Below are 14033 nucleotides of genomic sequence, written 5' to 3'. Positions count from 1 at the left end.
AATACTGTATCTAATTTGGTGTACAAATAAGTGGCCTGTAACTTCTGTAAGTAATCAAAACTGTCATAGTTACAGGAACCTAACCTTACAGTTCACTTGGTCTGCAGTGTATCACCGCTGATATCCAAGACCAAAATTATTATACAGGTAGAGTATAAGACAAATACTGTACACACACCTTGATCTTTCATCAAAAAGAGTGTATATAGCATGGATTAGCCTCTCTTGATCACTTTGTAAACACTCATATATTTGTCTGCAGTCAGTGACACCATCACAATCTCCCAGCCAATCCTCCAAGACACCAACCAGTCCATCCATTGTAGCATACAAAGGAGTTTCTGAAACAGAAGCAAAACATTTCCTTTTGAATATCACAATATTAATAATACTGGATCTAGAACAAATAATTATTATACTGTATTTACTAAATCCTCGTTAATTTGACATTGTTGGGGCTCTGGGTCAATTACAGCACTGTAGTAGAGTAATATAGTAGGACTTTTAAGATTTTGAAATATACTGTAAAATCATAAATTACCTCAATTATGAAATTTTCTAACATTAAAGCTCTGTAAAAAGTTTAAAATTGTCTTTATATACACTACAGTACCGCATAATGGTTGTGTTCAATGGAAAATGACGGTTCCTAAAAAACATATTTTCACTAAATTTGAAAAACTTCAAATCACACATTCTGTACAGTACCTGTACTAATCTTAAACATTCTAGACCTTTTATGCAAGACAATATCTGTATTATTTTAAGTTCAGTTAAGTTAAATTAGGTTTATATTTTGAGTTGCTTCCAATACAAGATATCATTAGTGTATAGTGTTTTCAGATAATTTACATTTATTTTCATTCAATAACAGTTGTCAAAAGTAGTACATGTAATGGAAAGTACCGTACAGTACTCTGCAAAGGTATTGTACACACACTAAAAAATTATTGGGCACCCTCGGCTCTGATACACCCCCACAACGATCACCGGTACAGAAGCCGTGATTACGCGGTGTGGTCGGTACCCCTCTCTCTGTGTGTACGTACAGAGAGAGAGACAACACGGCTGTTTGATTATATTCTTGTGATAAGAAAGAACTTATATAAGTAAATGTACTTGAGGCTGGTGGTTAGTGCAACTCATGTTCCAGAGTATTACCATGGAACTTTTAATATACCCTCAACTAACATAACTTATATAACTTAACAGATTATGGTGTATTTCTCCGGGTGTTAGGTTATGGTGTATTTCTCCGGGTGTTAGGTTATGGTGTATTTCCCCGAGTGTCAAGTTATGGTGTATTTCTCCGGGTGTTAGGTTATGGTGTATTTCTCCGAGTGTCAAGTTATGGTGTATTTCTCCGGGTGTTAGGTTATGGTGTATTTCTCCGGGTGTTAGGTTATGGTGTATTTCTCCGAGTGTCAAGTTATGGTGTATTTCTCCGAGTGTTAGGTTATGGTGTATTTCTCCGAGTGTCAGGTTATGGTGTATTTCTCCGAGTGTTAGGTTATGATGTATTTCTCCGAGTGTTAGGTTATGGTGTATTTCTCCGAGTGTCAGGTTATGGTGTATTTCTCCGGGTGTTAGGTTATGGTGTATTTCTCCGGGTGTTAGGTTATGGTGTATTTCTCCGGGTGTTAGGTTATGGTGTATTATTCCGGGTGTTAGGTTATGGTGTATTTCTCCAGGTGTTAGGTTATGGTGTATTTCTCCGGGTGTTAGGTTATGGTGTATTTCTCCGGGTGTTAGGTTATGGTGTATTATTCCGGGTGTTAGGTTATGGTGTATGTCTGCGAGTGTCAGGTTATGGTGTATTTCTCAGGGTGTTAGGTTATGGTGTATTTCTCAGGGTGTCAAGTTATGGTGAATTTCTCCGAGTGTCAAGTTATGGTGAATTTCTCCGAGTGTCAAGTTATGGTGTATTTCTCAGGGTGTCAGGTTATGGTGTATTTCTCAGGGTGTCAGGTTATGGTGTATTTCTCAGGGTGTCAGGTTATGGTGTATTTCCCCGAGTGTCAGGTTATGGTTAACTTATATTATTCACACAATAACACAACCTAAAGTAACTACAGTACAATAAAAGATGTTATGTGATCAAACTCAATGACTAGAACATTTCCTTAATGACATAAGGGAAAAATGCCATCTAGTGGGTTATGTCGACCTTGATACTGATCTTCATGATTTTCGCGTTTTATTCTGTCCTTATATGCTGTAAAACGTGTAGATAACTTGGTTATTTCGTATAGTTTCAGTAGATTAGAGGTGACAGTACTTTTGGCCTTACCTGAATTATACCGAGAAAACATTATTAAGCAACGTTCATAACATTAGTGACTGTTGACTGGTCTTATATAACTCTTAACACCACCAATACTACTATATTATGAGATATAAATCTGTGCTTACCAAATACTGTGTCACTTAGGTCTACCCATGTCGTCTGCCATATTGACACCTGCAGCCTTTGTCTCTGATTGGTCAGTCGCTGGACTACTGAGTTATGACGTCATAACCCGCATTTTAGGAGTTTAAGTTAAATCATACCGGAGCATAATACTGTACTTATAACAATATGCTTAAGGTTTTAATTATAAGTAACATAAGAATATAATATTGATACACTGTCATAATACAACACTTTTTTTTTTTACAAATATTCAAATGTGCAATGTCTGATTTGACATGGCTTTTTATACATATATTTGAGAAATTACTCATTTGATAGAAACGCCATAAAATCTGGTTAAAGAACCCACAAGTTCAGAAAATTTTCAGGACAAACTTTTTCGTGGTGAGTGTTGTGACTTACTTTATTCTCCCCGCCACTGGTCACAAGGTCATGTCCTTGTTTGGCACTGTTGGCAAATACTGGTTCAGGATGATTCTGTGCCTGCACCAGTGTGATGAGTGGCATACAAGATAAACTCACTCTCATTAACTACTGGACTATCCATAAATTCCATAATTACTGATGTATTACACAATGAGCATTTAGGTCATGGGGTGTCTACAATTATAAAACTTAGATTATATTAGATTGATAAAAATTCGGCAATTGGTTGCCAATTTTGTCATTAGTGCAATAACGTGGATCACTGTAGTTAAATAACCAAAACAAAATATATCATTAATTACAGTGTCCACAGCAAATGGTTTGAATACAAGTAAAGGTCCACACTATTTGCATTATTTCGCCAATTAATTTGGTTTGTCAAAGCAAACAACAACATTTTACAAATAAATGATAAAGAGTACTGTACTGTTTACTTAAAAGTGAGTGTAGAGGATTCCTTGGATATTTAGTTTAGTTTACGATGAGAGAAATATACTATATGGTTGTGGTAAAGGCTCATCCAACAGAAAACGTGACAACAACAAACACCCTACATCAACATGGCTCTGGGTGCAGCTCCAAGCTTACTGCTGAGAAATGGTAGTGATGTGATTGTTGCCTCTTCATAAGATTTATAAAAGTTATTGTTGAAACATGAGATATTTTATAAGTGGATTTTCAAAAATGGTTTGCAAATGAACAGTCCCTACTGTTGCTATAGGTAGATCTTACCCATTTCTATCACTATCACTTTTTCATATGGCATTTATATCGCAAATTACATATGTAAGCCAGATATTTAACAACTTGGCAATGTCTGAGAACAGCACTACCTTCAGAAGTTGTTCGATTTCATTATTTTTTGCTATTTTATTATAGTATCTTAAAAGAAGTAACATTTATTCATTTTTATAGCATTTTTGCCCCTTATCAGCTTAATACCCGTTTGGGTGGGTCTATCCAGTGTTAGTACAGGAGGAAACCGGGGACCGGATAACCTGTGATGTTTGGTAGTGAGGTCACACTGGATAACACCCTTCTCACATGTGTCCAGGGTGAGGCCTGAACCCTTGACTAATTATTTGTGACTTAAACAGCCACTGATTTTTCATTGATAACGAATTCGAAAATGCCGCAATTTCACTGTGTTTTATAGTGGACACTGTCGTGGTTATGGCAAATATGTTAAAAGTGTTTATTTAAAAGTTCAAGTTTACCTAATCTAACCTAACCTTAACCTCGCATAACTTAACACCTGCCGTGGGCAGACTTACTGTTACTGAGATGGGGGGGGGGAAGTCACTGTGAAGTCCTCCATATTAGCCCCCTTGACATAATGGTGAGAGTTACGTGTATTACCACTGTACCACCAACAAGGTAATGGAACCTAATAGAACCTGACCTATCCAACCAAAGAAAGCTACCTAACCTTACCTAACTTCCTAGCCGCCATATAAAACAGAAAGTACTTGTTATAATATCTGGTACCAATGAAAGCAACTTTGGTGAAGTGTCCCGGTGTAATTTTACCTTTTTTTGTGGACGTGAGTGTACTGTATGCTCAGACTGAGCTGGTCAGTTGTAAACAAGCAGACGACACGCATTGGCTCGGCAGATTTTTGGAGGAGTATTTACGGCAAATAATTAATTTCTTCACATACAGAGCACATAGATTCATCATTTCAGTGCCACATGATCAGTTTTTCTTCGTGTTTTACCCTGCAATTTCACTCATCCTTCATGGCCTGCCCACTACAGGTGATTTATGATCGTAGATAGAGAAAAACAAGAATGTATATATTTAAAATAAAAAGTTGTCACTACTTTTAAAATGTTGGTACATGATAAGAACATCTCTGGAAAAGAATAGTATGGCAATCAGGCGAGGTGCGTCTTATTGAACCAATTGACGGGCTTGATTCTTAGCTTCTGGAAATATTTCACAAGTGTATGGGTATAGGTGGCATTAGTGATTAAATATGAATCATAATGGCTCCTGTGTGTGACGGCTGCAATCGCGAGGTTTTACGATATTAATTCAGACTTAGTGGCATTTCTTTGCTCTCACACTGTCCAGTCTGCGGGATGCTGTTGAAGATATGACGAAAGAAGAGACAAGAGCATTGTGTACTGCATCGTTCTGTGCCAAACTTTTGAATAATTTCATAGATTTTCAGAATTTTTTTAATAGTAAAAACTTCTTCCAGAACGATGAACACTGTAATGAAACAGCTTTCTAAGCAGTAAACCTGTATCCACTTGAGTGCATCAACATTTATTTTTCTTTATTTTCAGGTGCCATGAGAAGTATTACAACAAGATGTCTGTCAGTCACACCCTGTGTACTAGGAAAATTCCCCAAAAGGTATACTTTTTTTTGTATCATATTCTCAGAGGATTTGTAAAATTCCTTTAAATTATAGAATGAATCAAATGTTGTGATCTGTAGAGCTCATTAATCCCATGATAGAGTCACATTGTTGGCCTCTTATAAAAAGACTCCCAATTGAGTAATGTAATTTCAGCATATATTGTAACCAGGAACCCTTATGATCTTAAGTCAAATTATAAAAAGACAAAGACAGTTCCAGAACCACCCAAAAAGGAAACACAAGACTCACTATTCCACACCAAGGAAAAACCTGAGTACACCCTGTACTGTATGGGGAAAACCCACACATTATCCTTCCCATGCAAATTAACTACTGTGTAGTACTCTACGGTAATATGACAATATTAAACTTTTGCAGTCAAGTTGTCTTACATGCATGACCCAGGAGAATTCTGGCATCCTTAGTCTTTCTTCAAAGAAACACCTGACGTCAATCCTTAGATGAGGTGCACAGCAAGGGCAGTGTTCATCTCCTACCTGGATGTGATTATTATGCTTTGAATTATATAGAACTGTACTGTATTAAAAGTTTGGAAGATTAATTTTTCCTTTAGTTCTCCCCTCTGTACTAGTTGGCCTAAGTGGCTGAGTTGCCAGATCCATTGCATAATATATATTTGAAGAATAATCCTGAAATCCCATTTTATAAGTATGGATATGGTAACTCAGATCCTTCCTTCCTCCCTTAGAGTGCTGAGGCGAGCTGGAACTTTGTTGGCTTAGTAGTGTTTACCAGTTTGCAGTGACAGAGGCTTTATTGGCATGAAACTGAAGATAGTGATGATGGTGTAGATGTTGATAGGATTGGTTCTGGAGAATCTGGTGAGGTGGAGGGAACTGGTTCTGTAGATGCTGCAGAGGTGGATGGGACTGGTTTTGGCTGCCTTTTGACTTTCTTAAAATGAAACTTGTCGAGGGATGATTGAACTGAAACCTTTTCATCATCAATTTCTCTATAGCAGAATAGATACTCAGTAATACCTCTATGAATCTTGGTAAATCTTGCTGTGGAAATTTAAACAATCTTTCTTTTGTAATGAATCACTTTGGTTCTGGAGTTTCAGCTTCCTCTACATCCTCTGACAAAATTTACTTCTCCAGTTCAATCACTTCCTCATTGCTGAATTCTTAAGCATGAGACTCGAGCCCCTACTAGCAACAGAATCTTCCCCATCACTTTCACCACCATGTACAGCCTTCAAGTCAGTGTGCAAACTTCTTGCTTTTTCCAGAATCAAGGCTAGATTTTTTATATTCCACCTATATCACTAACAATCTTTCCATTTCAATTATCAATCCACTTCTTTGTTTTGTTCTCACAGTTGAGTACATTGGTGTAGATCCTATTACATGTTCAAGAATTTTCTGTTTGTCTTTCAAAATTATTCCGATCGTTGACCGAATGAAGCCCAATGCTTTACCAATGACCGAGGGTGTTTCGCCCTTTTCAGAACGTTTTCCCTTTCTTAGATGCACTACTATCACTTGTATGAGGGAAGAAAAATAGTTAATAAGCAAAAAACCTACAGTTTGCACTTGATCACACAGGCTGGGTGGTGCAAACTAGTTCTCGTACGTTAGTACTACAAACCAGATGTACCTGTTGGATTCTTAAAATAATTGACCTTATGGGACCTAGTTTGTATCGGCGGTGTTCGTAAGTCGGACATTCATAACTCTGGGACCCCTGTACAGTATATGCGTGTTAGTCTGGCAGTCAATGGCTTAACTGCCGAATTCATAATTGATATCTCTCAAGCTAACCCTTTTTATGACTGATGGTTATTCAGGGAAGATGGACTACCAGTATTTTTGGGGAATTTAATTCATGTCACACATGCAGGATTGCAGGGGGTCCTGGGAAACCTGGTTGTGAAACATTGTACAGTGCAGTATACAGGCATCCCCCGCGTTACGGAAGGGTTCCGTTCCCGGAACATTGACCGTATCGCGAAATTACGTAACACGAAACCTATATTCCCATTGACTTCCACTATAAAACTGGAGATGCGTTCCTAAGGAATTTTTTCGGCTCCAAAAAAGTAATTCAAGCACTTTTATTAATGAAAATAAACATTTATAAACACATACAATACAGTACATTAAATAATTTATGATATACCTTCTTAAAACACCAATTTAGGGGTTAATATTGCATTATACAGCTACGTGTATGTTTATTTGAGTGCCCCGTCATAGGAGTCCGTTTTCTCTCACTTCAGCACTCCTGAGTCGTCCGTTTTCTCTTAATCTTAGAGTACACCAGATACTTTGTTATTTCTTAGTAGTGACACAGAATTTGATATTGCAACTGGGGTTGCAATTGTTGAGGCAACTTAGGTCGATTACAGTTGGAATATTCAAGATCCATTGTGAGTGATGTTTAAAGCTTCAACTGTCTTTATGGTTGGTAAAACTTGTCAAGTCTGTCAGTCTGAATGGCATGTGTGAGGCCTTGTGTTTGTTAAAATTTACCCCAATTTCCGTAAGGGCGGACATACGGGCCGTAACGCGAAATTATTGGTCATAATTTACAAATTCCGTAAGAGCAAAATTCCGTAACCCGGGCTTCCGTAACGCGGGGGATGCCTGTATTAGTCACCGAATCCATGCTTGGTTATAACATGGGATTTCAGGATTACTCCCTCATTTTTATCTTGTGCAATAAATTTTCATCTGTGGTATGATGTGTATGGCGACCTGTAGTGTAATGGTCAACATGCTCGTCTAGCAAGTGAGTGGTCTCGGGTTCAGTCCCCGGGCAGGGTGAAATTATGGGTAAGTTTCTTTACGTCATTTGCCTCAGTCTACCCAGCAGTAATTAGGAACCTGGTTATTAATAGGTTTGCAGATTGTGCTCAGGGTAATGGTTAGCCAATGGAGTTTATGAGTTACCTGTCTTCTTGGACTATTCCTTGACACTGGGTCATAACTTAGGGTGTGGTTGTTGTGTTGGCGACAGCTTCTACACCTTAAACAAATTTGTGCCTCGGTGGCCCTAGGGCTGGCCATCCTCAGACACAAAGGGCAACCATTATTGTGATTTAGAATTCTATGTACCTGTACAGAAATGTAAGCAAAAAATAACTGGGATGAGATTTCTTTATTAATGAAAATTTGTTCACCAATTTTTAGTTTTGATACATCAATGGGAGCACACGGACCACTGATAAATGGACCTGATTACACATTCCTTGATGGACGACCTACTCCACTTCGTATTGGACAAAGGAAGAGAGCTCTGAAGCAGCGGGAAGTCTCGGTGTGTAACATTACAAAGTACTGCATATAGGATAGTCAGGGAGGGAGGGAAAGTGGTGGTGTATGGGAGAGAAAACTTAACAGAAAAATGAACGAATAATCGAACACAAAAATTCAGAAATTGACGATAATTCGGATGACCCAGGGCCCCACTTCCAGAAATATAATTGTAATCACGTCTACATTACAACTCATCTCTCTGGGAGCGGAAGTAATGCAGCAGTTTATGTAAATAAACAATAAACCTCCATATACCCTATAGTTGTTTTTCATTAATTTTCTGTTAATAATTGCTTATGCTATATCATATTGATTTTCTAGCAGCCCAGAGTGCTTTAGAGTTAGCGTGAGGTGTATAACTATTGGGGCAGAGGTTACGGGAGTGGTAGCTCCCCCAAGGCTGTGACCACCCATGGTTCAGCAAAGTAACTGGTCCGGCATCGATCCAGTCTCGATGATACCGGAAAATTGGTGGTTGATCTATATTAGTTATTGGCTTAGTGTTTTATACTGTTCACTTTTTCCAGTCTCATCCATTTTCTCATAAGTACAGGTGCTCCTCTACTTAAGAACGTTCAACTTACAAACATCATCACTGAGGGGGGGGGTTACCTGCCATAACAGGTGTTTAATGTGGACGAGACTGGATTATTTTGAAGAAAATTCCAGATAGAAGAAACATTACCTAAGAGGAGAATAGTGAGCCAGGTTTTAAGGCTGTATTAAAGGGTATAGCTGTACTAAATATCCATAATCTTTTCATTTTTTACAATATGTTTGGTATCTACAAGAGTAAAGTTGAACTTATAAACAACTGGACAGTAAAAACAAGCCTCAGGAACGTAACTTGTTCGTAAGTAGAGGAGCCCCTGTACAGGTATACAATTATTAATGTACAGTATAGGTGTATTGTACTGCATGTATTTAACTTGCTCTGTTTGTTAATGGCTTATAATCATTGCATAAACCAAAAATTTATGGGGTCTTGTAGCTTTTTTTAATAGAAATTTATCTCGGCTTTTGCAGTGAAAGTCTATGGGAAAATGTGGTTCGATATACAAAAAATCATTTTACGAATTTTTCAGGAACCAAACTCTTTTGCAAATCAGGGAATGCCTGTATGTCTTGTTTTAAATATTTTGTAAATTTAACAGTTAAATCAGTTTGTTTTACATATTGCATGTTATATTGAACTAAAAGCATTATTTTTACCACAGGCTAAAGTGTTGCAACTATTGAAAGAAACAAAGTTTGCCATTGAGCACCACAAAAAACTCCAGGATGAAGAGCAGCAGAAGAAACACGATATTCTTGCCAGTAAACTCAAACCCAAGGGCCAAGCATTACTACATAAATAGAAAACAAGTTAGTGAAATAAGTTTGCATTATACTTACCTGTGACATTTTATACTGAACTGGAATCCTGCATAGTGTACTGTATCTGATAACCAACATCCTTAGATGAAGAGGTTTTGTGGAAACTTTCAATCATTTGTATTATTTGTATGTACAATGATTTATGCTATTGTGTAATACTATTCATGTTTGCTTCTTTAAGAGCAGTGATACATATAGCCTAAATTTACCGGTAATGCAAGAGTTATACTAAAGTGAGAGGTGAGCTCTGATGTTTTATCTATCAGATTAAAATGGTAAAAGTTTGTTTACTAGTTTAAGAATGTATAATGATTCATGAATAAATCTCATTAATTTATGAACATAACATTTCTGTATACTGTGCTTTATACTACTATAGCTGATCAATTAATAGGAAACTAGGTTAGGCAGTTGCATATTTCATAGTGAATATTTATTTCTGTATATGATGTAAATATAAATTAAATAGTAATAAAAAAAAAACAGGAAAATTATAGACATTTGAATTACCTAGATGCAACATGCTTGCAGAACATGCCTATTTTACTACCCAAATCTTTTTAGGATTAGCCTACCTTTGTCCCTGTAGTACCCCGCTTGTGACAGGTACGGATGATGATTTCGTGCCATTAATCACCACACACTGCTTGTGGTCGTGTAGAAAGTCTTCTATCCGTGCTAGGACTTTTCCCCAAATTTCGTACCCTTTCAGTTTGATTTTCAGCCTTTCGTGGGGTACACTGTCGAAAGCCTTGGCAAAATCTAGGTAAACATTGTCAATATTACCACCCCGTTCCAGAATATGGGTCCAAATATCCAATACTTTGAGCAATTGTGTAAAGCAGGAGCGCCCCTGCATAAAACCCTGTTGGCAATCCTTTACAAGGCTGTTTCGGAGATGTTCCATCGCGGCATCTCAGATAATAATCTCAAGTACTTTACATATTATGCTGGTCAGGCTCACCGGTCTATAGTTGTTTGTGGAGTGACGATCGCCCTTCTTGAAGATAGCCTTGTTTGAGGCTGTGAAATTCAACATTATCTGGGATATATCTACTGCATCTGTATACACTATCTGGCTGCTGGTAAACAGTGGTGGAGGCTGGTAAGTGGCAAAAGGGATTGTAATAATAATTTTGTTGCTCACTATACACCATATGCCTGCATTGTCTGCTCATGCTGAAGTGTATACCAGTCCAATTGTAACCCTGTATGACAATTTTACTGAATAAATATTATTAAAATTCAAAGTATGTCTATATTATTTTAAGTTAATATTTTTGTATGTACAGTAGAGTGGTTCCTCATTGCTTCTTTCTTTTTCCCAATTTTGACGATGGATATTGTTTATGCGAATAATTGTTCAGATGCTAGTGCTATCATAAATTTATCAGTGCCTTACTGCTCAACTTATATGTTCTTCCTTCGTCTAAAATTAGAAAAAAAACGAGATTAAATCAGTTCAATTAAGTTAATTCCCTGAACATTTTTAGTGTTATTGACCTCATTAGCACCCTCACTTCCAGTGTTGCAATCTCAAAAAGCTTAATGTTTTTCTTTGCACATTATTCTATTTTCTTTTTTAGCTTTCCTTGGCAGATTGTTGGTATCATTATGTGCTACCTTTAAAGTAATCCTTGCCACACTAGATCATCCTATGAATGGTGGATCATGTACACAACTATTGTACAGTCCATAAAAAATCCTTTCTATTGTGGCAACAATTTTGCTTCTCCGTTATACCCAGGCACTCCTATGCCTACTGTCGTTCCAAATGTTCACTAACTACAGTATCCCACTTCATTTATTTTAAAGTTTTCCCAGCAGTCACTGGTATCTTTAGTCCTAAGAACAGTGAATCACAACCATGGATAGGCTTAATCTAAATCTTCTATACAATATGTCGTGACATGTGATACTAACCTCTTTGGTTGTATTTACACAGCTTGGCTCTACATTAATAATAAGGGTAAGACAAAGATAATAAATCACGTGGCAGTTTATTGCAAAAATAAAAATTTTCCATCCCACTTACTTTGGCTACCCTAGCCAATATGTGTCTATAAACGCTTTTACAAACATTGAACAACAATATACAAGGCGGACAGAGCAAGCTACGAGCCCCGTGGATTATCTATGCTAATGTACATTAGGTGTGTTGGGGGAGTACTAGATCTTGTACATGACTTATAAATGTCATAGCTGACCCTAACATTCACAAGCTAAACCAAATTCTGTCTGTGTTTCGAGGTTTTTATCTTGTAATCCAGGAATTAACCTTCTCATATTGATATTTTTATCATAACAAAGTACATACTGTGTAATGTCATTCCAGCATGAAAAAATATATAAAATAAAATACACACTCTTAAGAAGTCGCTTCCCTGTGTCATGTACTGTAAGAAACTGAACTTCTGAAAATTAAAATCTGTTTTCCAATGCTTAATTATCAATCAGCCGTTAAAAGTAATATATAAATTTTTTTAGATCATGAGAAACTCAAAGCTTCTCTTCAATAAGCATTTTTAATGGACCAATAGAAGCAGAAGAGAACACAATTTGATACAAAAAGTTATTATAAGCAGCTCCACTAATCAATAAGAGATAAATAAATACTATAATAATTTGTATTATGAAAAACTGTACAGTATACTCTATAATAATAACCTTACAGGTGATACTGAAAAGAAACAAGATATAGAGAAATAGTATGATTTTTTTTAATAATAATAATAATAATAATAATAATAATAATATATACTGTATAGCGCAATGAGGTCAAATATCTTTCATTTATGAGTGCAGAATATTCAATAAGAACTAATATTAGTAACTAATATTCAGGATGTAGTATTGTAAAAGGGTACACTACCATGTATCATCTCTAAATAATAGAAGGGAGAAACCACAGTACACTACAGTATAAACTTTGCTCCAGTATCAGACAAATTGCATCACAATCTAGTACATAAAAATTCTACAATATTTTATATCATGTGTATATTGAATAAAATATTTGTTACAGTGATTCAATTGAATTATTCATGACTGTATTAATAATGAGAATCATTTTTTGTGGTAACTATGAAGTCTTAGCCAGTATTGTCTTGAAGGTCCATATTATCTAAGCACTAAATCTGCTTATACTGTATTTGTTAACTTTTTTTACATTATGATAAAACTCATGCTTTTATCATTGACAATTTACAAGTAACCAGTGAGCCAGGAACATACCGGTAGTGCTCTTTCAGGGTTGCTCTCCTCTAATTCAATGAAAAGAGCTTTATTAAACCCAATCAAATGTGGCAATTAACACAGTTATAAAGGATGACTATATGAGGGCTATGCTAGCTTGCTATACAGTACAGTACTCCTTATCCTCAGTTCCCATTTCAAGAGTGTGCGCCGGTTTTGGTGCTACTTTCGATTCCGAGTCAGTGTCATAAGGATGATGTGATAAATCTTTTTAACAGGAATCATCCTTTATTTTCTGAAGTGACCGCTGACTTCTCAAATAAAGCCTGATCCAGATCTATTTTACTTTTCGTTTGGTAGATCAAATACATATCACTACAGTACTTAAGTATCGGTCTCGATACTTTATTAATTCCACACTGTTAAATTTTAAGGTCATATTCTTTTCTAACCACTATAATTGTAATAAAATTTCCACACCATTTTCTTTATTTTCATAAAAATGCATCATAAAACACTTGTATTTACTTCTGTTGTACTACACTGACCATAAATCAGAGATGACCAGGAAAATAAGGTAACAGAAAAAGTCAAAATTTTGGCTAGGTGAGGTTTAGTTAGGCGTCTTTTTTCTGCTACGTTTTTTCCTTGATTCAAATCAGATGTCTGCAAAGCCTCGATGAGCAAGGTTTCACACTCATTGCAATTGTTTACATAATCTCATTTCTTCATACAGAAGTTCAGATTATCTCAGAGATGTGTTTTAAAGACTGCCTTTTCAATGTAAAACTAAGGAATGGTACTGTTGTTTCATGCTTAACTCTGTGAATGTTATTCAATTTATCAGGGGAATATCATGGAGTGTTTATAAAATATGGTAGCTAAGAATATAGAGGCTACTTAAATTAAGAGTACATACAGTACTGTACATATGTTCTGGTCATACAGTGTATAATCACCATCAATGGT

General features: G+C 36.4%; 2 protein-coding genes across 2 annotated transcripts in view; one reads left to right on the top strand and one right to left on the bottom strand.

The window, feature by feature from the left end:
* LOC121863249 overlaps positions 1 to 2467 on the bottom strand; it is a 43997-nt gene extending 41530 nt beyond the window's left edge. The window contains exons 1-2 of the mRNA XM_042361787.1: positions 2413 to 2467; positions 179 to 341 (exon numbers count right to left, since the gene is read on the bottom strand). Of these exons, the coding sequence (XP_042217721.1) occupies positions 179 to 321 (143 nt within the window). The 5' untranslated portion in view covers positions 322 to 341; positions 2413 to 2467. The remainder of the gene's footprint in view (positions 1 to 178; positions 342 to 2412) is intronic.
* Positions 2468 to 3321: 854 nt separating this feature from the next.
* Positions 3322 to 10360, top strand: LOC121863244 (39S ribosomal protein L52, mitochondrial-like). Its single transcript, XM_042361774.1, has 4 exons — positions 3322 to 3439; positions 5135 to 5204; positions 8367 to 8493; positions 9710 to 10360. Exons 1-4 carry the CDS (start codon positions 3400 to 3402, stop codon positions 9848 to 9850), a joined length of 378 nt encoding a protein of 125 aa, XP_042217708.1. The 5' UTR covers positions 3322 to 3399; the 3' UTR covers positions 9851 to 10360.
* Positions 10361 to 14033: the final 3673 nt, after the last annotated feature.

The sequence above is a fragment of the Homarus americanus genome, unplaced genomic scaffold (genome assembly GCF_018991925.1).
Source record: "Homarus americanus isolate GMGI-L3 unplaced genomic scaffold, GMGI_Hamer_2.0 scaffold40248, whole genome shotgun sequence".
Taxonomy (NCBI): Eukaryota; Metazoa; Arthropoda; class Malacostraca; order Decapoda; family Nephropidae; genus Homarus; species Homarus americanus.
This window is presented reverse-complemented; position numbering and strand designations above follow the sequence as displayed.